Here is a 7,942-nt window from a genome sequence, read left to right on the forward strand (position 1 = left end):
ACTTGATTCACAAAATAAGTGATTCAATAAGAGTTGTTTCTACTTCCCAGTACTACTTCTGCTTTATTCTCTGCAGGACCTAATATCCAACATTCAGCACACCAAGCAACATGGGCCTGGGTGTATTCAATTAACTATTGAGTAATTTAGCAAGAAATATTAGTTCTTGCAAAGTATTAACAAAAAAAATATACTCATTTAAAAATTGACCGCTACATGAAATGAATACATGAAAGGAAAATAAGCATTATCAATCCTCAGTGCACAAGAATATCTCCCCTTTTCCACAAAGAAAACGCCTTTTGAGCTAATCATATTTATGTTGAATCATAAGCAGCATCATTGACAAGGACAAGAAGCATGAGGCACGGCAATTTTATAAATTAGTTGGACTATACTTGCCAAAATAATAAAGCTATTCTGTCCAGAAAGAACTGATCCAACACCGACAAGAAGATGAATTAAAAAATAATGATCATAAGTAGAAAAACCATCAAATCCAAGTCCATCTTTAAAAACTTTCTACAGTACATAATAAATCAGTAATTTCTAGAGACAGGTTGAAAAGAGCATACTCAGTTTTAAAAGACAAAGTTTTAAAAGACAAACGCTCCCTTTAAAGTAAACTTTTGCATGCCTCCATCTCTTGCATCTTCAAGTCCAATTGTGTAACTTTTTCTGGTGACCTACGAAGCTTGGCATCAACATTGCACAGCTTCTCTTTCACCTCCAATGACCTATCTTCAATTCCAATAGTCAAAAAACTCACTTGAGTCAACTTCTCAGAATCAAGCTTTATTTGGTCCTGTTCATTACATGTTTTGTGCTGAGCCTGCTGAAGCTGCATTAACGAAGTTCATCCATGTAACAAAAATATGGAAGACTTTAAACGCTAATCACATTCACTTCTAGCGCTCACATGAGAGAAGATATATTCAAAAAATCAAGCTGAGGAATGGGTCTTGTTATATCTTCCCATTTGCAGTGCAACTCTGGCAAAGGAAGAAACAAAGATAACGCTCGACTTTTTATACTAAAATAGGAAAATATGGCCCCACATCACCACATATTAAACCAAAGTTGACAATCTAGTATTTACTCTAGACAGAAATTTGTCTAAAACATGCCTATGCATATCCTGCAACTCTGTGTGCACAGTGCAATCACAAACCTTCATGTTTGAAAAGGGTCAGATTGTAGGGAAAGGGAGGCTAGCAAATAAGATCCATAATGGCATAAATCCCTAATGCATGAAACGAGCTTGCAAAAGCAGTACTTCTTTTCCTTTTCACACTTGGCTTTTACAGAGGAGTTAGAAAACTTACTTTCAAGAAGATGGTGACCCGTTGCCACAAAACTGAAAATTCAGTTGAATGAAAGGAGCAAGCTCTTGCCAAATTTTTCCATAACCCCACAAAAACCCAAAAAAGCTAAAACAGCGCTCTCATTAACCTTTTTGGCGCAAGAAGATTTTCATCATTACTTCATGAAAATATAAAGAAAGGACAAAGATCTAGAAATATTTTTGAGAATCAGTAGAGCACCCTCATATTCATCAACCACCAGATTAACACAATCAACCAGAGTGGCTAATCCACCCTCCAATCAAGCAAACACAGACTGTTGATTTTTATGCTTGAGTTGGCTACATATAGTCAATAAAATTGTCTGGAAATAGAAAAATTGAACATTTTCACACAAGTCCTACTTTACCAAGACACAAGAAACCAATTGCAAGAAAAGAAACGAGGCAAAAATAAAAGAAAGGACACAAGTCCTACATACGAGTAAGTGCTGAATTAAGGAGGGCATTGATCATAGACTCCGCAGGCAGTTAAATATACTCACAATGAACACACATATTCACACAGGCGATCTAGCACTAATGCAATAATTTGGGTTAACTAGTCTAGAGAAAATTCCCACTTGATCAATCCCAGTGACTACATTTGATTCCTTGTCCACAAGGATGAAATATTGTAATGTGGCACTTGGCAACAATTTGGACTAACTAGCCCAGAGAAAATTCTGCACTTGAACCCCACTGCCTACTTTTGATTCCTTATGCATGAGAATGGACAACAATAGAGCAAAAAAATCTTAAGCTAGATATTTACAAAACATTAAAAAAAAAAAAAAAAAAACAGAGAAACACCCCTAATTTTATGTCTTCTGAATTCTAACATGAATGGCAACACATAATTTGGGAATCAGAAGCAGACTAATGCTCCAGCAAGAGTTCTCCATGCTTATTTCAGATCATAGAAGAATCATCTCACAATTGAGCTTGTTTTACCTTTTAACTATGCGATTTAGCAATCCCTCGTGCCCATGAACGAAGTTTTTGTGACACAAATTCAGCAAGCAGTTTGTCATTAGTTGACTGTATTTCCAAAATAGAAGATGGTGAAAATATATACAACGCAAAATCTACAGCATTAAAATAACCAAAAGTTCAAATCGCAAGACTATCAGCAAGAAGTAGCATACACTGGCCACATGTTGCCTTTCAAAAGCCAAGGCTTTCCTCAGATTTTATGTCACCAGAAATCTAACATGAATAGCAACACATAATTTGGCAATCAGAATCAAACTAGTGCTCCAGCAAGAGTTCTCTGCTGGGAGTACGGCCATTATGCCAGATCATAGAGGAATCATCTGGCAATTGAGTTTGCTTTACCTTTAAACTATCCGATTTAGTAATCCCTAGTGCCCATGAACAAAATTTTGGCAACACAAATTCAGTGGACAGCTTGTCATTAGTTGACTGTATTTCCAAAATATAAGACTGTTAAAATGCAATGCAAAATCTAGAGCATTCAAATAAGAGAAAATTCAAATTGCAAGGCTATCAGCAAGAAGTAGCATACATCTGCCAAACACTACCTTTCAAAAGCCAAAGCTTTCCTAAAATTTTCCTCTTTCTTCTCAGCTTCAGACATTGCAATCAGATGTGCTGATTGTTGTCATTGGTGGAGCTGTTGTGCTTCTGATAATGCTTGACCTAACTCTTCAAACTTCAGATTCCACTTCTTTTTGTCGATCAGAAGCAGCCCCATATTATACTGATAATCAAATAGCTGCCAAAAGACTTCTATTTGGGTTAACAACAACTGCTAGATCTCAGTATACAAGAATTTTAGGGAATTCAATTCCTAAATGTCAAAAGCTTAACCTAATTCAATACTACATATACAGATAAACATGAGATTTTGTGTCAATTGCACATCCAAATGTTGGCAAAAGTACACTCTTCCACTATGAACCTCACTACAAAACAACAACGCCATCATCCAAAATAGCAGACACAATTCTTCCAACTGTTAATGCAAACAAAAAATCACAATAAGTAATCAAATGGGAAATGTCAAGTATTAAGCAAAATATTGCATGTTCATCTCAGCAGGATCAAGCCACAGATCAGTTGCCATTTCAGCTGTATTTGAAAGGCTTGTCTTGCTTCACACTTTTACAAATTCCAAAGAACCACGTAACTCTCCTAAATTTTTTTTGGGATTCCAAGTAACCTGCTTACGGAAATGGTAATTTTATGTAAGAGGATTGGGGGTAGTTTTCCCTGAAGTAGCATGATAAGTCTCATAACTGCTAAACTGCCAAGTCCATTTAAAGACTAATAACGTGTTAACAAAGTCATCTCAGGACAGCCTATGCACTCTATGGCATCCATGTCCTTTCATGTCCCATGCCACGCACTTGATCAGGCAAGATGCTTCTTGAATTGAAGCAAACAAAGAGGTGATTCGGTGACATCTCACTTTTCGCATCATCTATCAATGTCTGAAAAGTCTCGCTGCAAAAGAAGGAGCATAATATCTCCCTCAGGAGGGTTTGACTGGTCAATGAATGGGATGTTACACAAGTAATGAGCCCACCATCCCAAACTGCATCTCATGCTCTTTCTACTCGGGTAGGTAAATTACACACGACAAAATTTCCATCCAGCAAACAGGGGCATAGAACATTATAATACTATTGCAAGAAGCAACTACCAACCCAAAACAGCTTCATACACTCGAAGTAACAAGCATGGCGTCAAAACATAGTATGCCCAGTGAATCTCAAAAAATATTTATCCTATTCCTTAAACACTACTACCCTCCCTCTCTCTCTCTCTCTGAGCTCAACTATGGACACAAGGTGACAGCTTTATACACTCGAAGTAACAAACCTGGCGTCAAGAAATAGGACGCCCGGTTTATCTCGAAAAATATTTATCCTGTTCCTTAAACACTACTACCCTCCTCCCCTCCCTCCCTCTCTCTCTACGAACCGAGCTATGAAAACGAGGTGCTGCGTTCAGTCAAAAACAACAAAAGCTAACCGTTCTAGCGCAACTGATATCCAAGAACCCATTCAGCTGAGGTAAACTAACTACTCCAAGCCTTAGAAAATGGTTAAAAAGGCAATAAGCCATAATCAACAATATCTATCGAACTCGCCTCAGCTTTCGAGCTCGATGACCTTCTCAGCGAGCGCCCGGCGGTCCTTCCCGTCCATCTCCGCTCCGACCCTCCTCTCCAAACCGCCTCCAGTCCCCCCCCACCCCCAACCCCCTCCCCAAAATTGTCCTCCAACCCAACATTCCCCATTATATTCCCATCCAGCGAGGCCACTGGCGGAGGTGGCTGCGGCGGCCCATCAAGGAAAGCCACCGCCTTTTCCCTTGCCACCGCTCCTCGCGGCCACAGTCCGTCGGGTAGACGCAGAGCCGCAAATGAGGGAAACAATATACGCAGGGGCCAAATTTACTCAAAATATATAAAAAGGGTGTTCTTAGTTTTTGTCTTTTCTTCTTTCTTTTTTCCTTTTACTAATATTACCCAAAAACAAGACTCCAATTTTCATCCTCATATGTTGTTTTTTGTTACACGTGATTTTTGTGAATCTCAACATGCATTTTAAGGTTGAACCTACAATTTTGATTCATGGACTAATAGATTCTTCATTTTATTTTTATCTTTAAATCTTGCTTTTGATGTCTATATAACTTACAGTGTGTACTTTTTATGATGGTCATGTTTGGAATTATCATATTAAGCCAATGTTTGAGTGTACGTTCATCTCTAAGATCACCTCACACAAGAGGAAGATCAAGGGGATATTTCTATGTATTCTCTTTGTCGAGGGACAATTCCCCGAGTAGCATCTTGATTTTACCGATTCTTCCTTAGAAACCTTCATCTTCGAAAGAGATCAAGCTGACCACCACTTGTTAAAGATGTGGTCTCTCTCTTAGAAATTCACAAGTTAGTCCAAACATATTAATACACACATAACATAGTTATGACAATTTTACTTAAAATTAATTTTTGGATATCACCAAAAACCCCATATTGATACCTGTCCTTGAGAAAGAAAAAGAAAAAAAAAAAAGAAAAAGAATTTTGAACGAAAATGTCGTTGGTTATATTAAGATTTCACTAGTAAGTTTGGTGCTTTATTTGAGATTAAATTTGTCAGTCCAAATTATTATTTGAGATAAGGTCAATTTTAAATCTTTCCTTTTTTTTTTTTGTTGAGAAAATGCTTTCACTTTAAATTCTTCTCTAAAATTTGCCCCAATAACAATACTAATAAGACAAAATGTTCATTTTTTCTGAAAGGGGGATTTACCATTTATCATTATACCATTTGAGATCGACCCAACTGCTCGTAGCTTGGCTAGATCCCGCAAGACGTCGAACTTTCGCACCACCTCCCACTAAGCGCGTGGAGATGGCTAGATCCCCCAAGACAAGGAACTTTCGCCCCACCTCCCCCTCATCTTCCTTGCCTCCTTCGCACATGACCATGAGCTCTTTTGTCTTTGTCAAAAAGCCACTCTCTCTCTCTCTCTCTCTCTCTCTCTCTTTCTTCACTTTCCTCCCTCATCACAAAGCAAAGCACAAGACCTCTCTCATCAATGGAGCGTTGCGCTTGGCCTAAGAACCTCTCCTCCAGCGGCAAGCGCGCGATCCAGGAGCTCTGTGGCCAAAATCCCAAGAAGCTCATAGATGCCTTCGACGCTCACTCTCAAACTGGCGATGACCCACGGCAGCCCTTGTCTGCGGGAGATCTGATCGTCAGCGTCCTCGGTTCGTTCAGCACCAACACCCAATCCCTATCGAGCGGCTCTGAGTCCTATGAGGTCTTGCAGGTCCCGAGCAACGCCTTTGTCAGTTCCGAGGTCTCCGAGGGAAGTGAGAGCATCATGTCTCCGTTAGAGAGCGTCAACACCCCCGTCCAGAGTTTTCCGGTAGAGAGCTTCAAGACCCCCGTCCGGAGACTCCAGAGGTCTCCGGTGGAGACCGTCAAGCCCCCCGTCCAGAGGTCATCGGTATCCATCTTTTGGGAGCAGTCGCTAGTGGGGGCCGCGACGGCGATAGACGAGGGCAGAGTAGATGTGGCTTCGGAGATCCTGACGCGCTTGTCTGCCTGCGCGGAGGCCGTCCAGCAGAGCAACCTCAGCATCGCGGAGGCGCTGGTGAAGCAAATCAGGTTCCTGGCGTTCTCGCAGGCCGGGGCGATGAGGAAGGTCGCCACCTTCTTCGCGGAGGGGCTGGCGCGGCGGATCTACCAGGTCTACCCGCAGAACCCGCCGTGGGACCACTCCCTCACCGACACCCTCCAGATGCACTTCTACGAGACCTGCCCGTACCTCAAATTCGCCCACTTCACCGCGAACCAGGCCATCCTGGAGGCCTTCGAGGGCAAGAGCCGCGTCCACGTCATCGACTTCAGCATTAACCAGGGCCTCCAGTGGCCGGCGCTGATGCAGGCCCTCGCCGTCCGCACCGGCGGTCCGCCCGCCTTCCGCCTCGCGGGGATCGGCCCCCCCGCCCCGGACAACTCCGACCGCCTCCAGGAGGTAGGGTGGAAGCTGGCCCGGCTGGCGGAGACCATCCACATCGAGTTCGAGTACCGCGGGTTCGCCGCCAACAGCCTCGCCGACCTCGACGCGTCGATGCTGGAGCTGCGGCCGAGCGACGACGAGGCGGTGGCGGTCAACTCGGTGTTCGAGCTGCACAAGCTGCTGGCCCGCCCGGGGGCGATCGAGAAGGTGCTGGGCATGGTGCGGCAGGTGCGGCCGGCGATCGTGACAGTGGTCGAGCAGGAGGCCAACCACAACGGGCCGGTCTTCGTGGACCGGTTCAACGAGTCGCTGCACTACTACTCCACCATGTTCGACTCCCTGGAGGGCTGCGCCAGCTCGCAGGACAAGGCCATGTCGGAGGTCTACCTCGGAAAGCAGATCCGCAACGTGGTGGCGTGCGAGGGCGCCGACCGGGTCGAGCGCCACGAGACCCTCGCCCAGTGGCGGGCCCGCCTCGGCGCCGCTGGGTTCGCGCCGGCCCACCTCGGGTCGAACGCGTTCAAGCAGGCGAGCATGCTGCTGGCCCTGTTCACCAGCGAGGACGGGTACCGGGTGGAGGAGAACGGCGGGTGCCTGATGCTTGGGTGGCACACGCGGCCGCTCATCGCCACCTCGGTGTGGCGGCTCGGTGGCCCGAGCGCCGGGGCGGCGCACTGATTCCGGCGGCCCCCACCACCACCACGGGGAGGCCTAGTGGTTCGGTCACTTTACGAACTGTCTCCTTGTTTCTGGCTCGGTTTCAAGGCTGCCAATCTCGCGATTGTGGAAGCTGCGTCGGAGCAACCCTCCACTAACAAGCTCCATGTAATTGATTTCGTTATTGGTCTGGAACGACAGTACAACCATCTCCTTGACGAGCTGTCCATGCGTCAGGCGGGCAATCAATCCACCCTTAAGATCACGGCGCTCGCAGACAGCTTCTACGGTGAGAAGAGGCTCAGGATGGTTGGAATGGAACTGACTGCAATGGCGGTCGGTAGGGGAGTTAGGTTAGTATTTAACATCGTGAGGCAGAAGCTGAGCGAGTTGAGCCGCGACTCGCTGGGCTGCGAGCCCGACGAGGTGCTG

At 44.7% G+C, this 7,942-nt stretch overlaps 1 protein-coding gene across 1 annotated transcript; it reads left to right on the forward strand.

Annotated features, from left to right (window-relative positions):
* Positions 1 to 5,923: 5,923 nt before the first annotated feature.
* Positions 5,924 to 7,550, forward strand: LOC120295656 (DELLA protein RGA2-like). Its single transcript, XM_039316948.1, has one exon. The coding sequence runs from the start codon at positions 5,924 to 5,926 to the stop codon at positions 7,529 to 7,531; it is 1,608 nt and encodes a 535-aa protein (XP_039172882.1). The 3' UTR covers positions 7,532 to 7,550.
* The last annotated feature ends 392 nt before the right edge of the window (positions 7,551 to 7,942 follow it).

This window comes from Eucalyptus grandis, chromosome 1 (genome assembly GCF_016545825.1).
Source record: "Eucalyptus grandis isolate ANBG69807.140 chromosome 1, ASM1654582v1, whole genome shotgun sequence".
Lineage (NCBI taxonomy): Eukaryota > Viridiplantae > Streptophyta > Magnoliopsida > Myrtales > Myrtaceae > Eucalyptus > Eucalyptus grandis.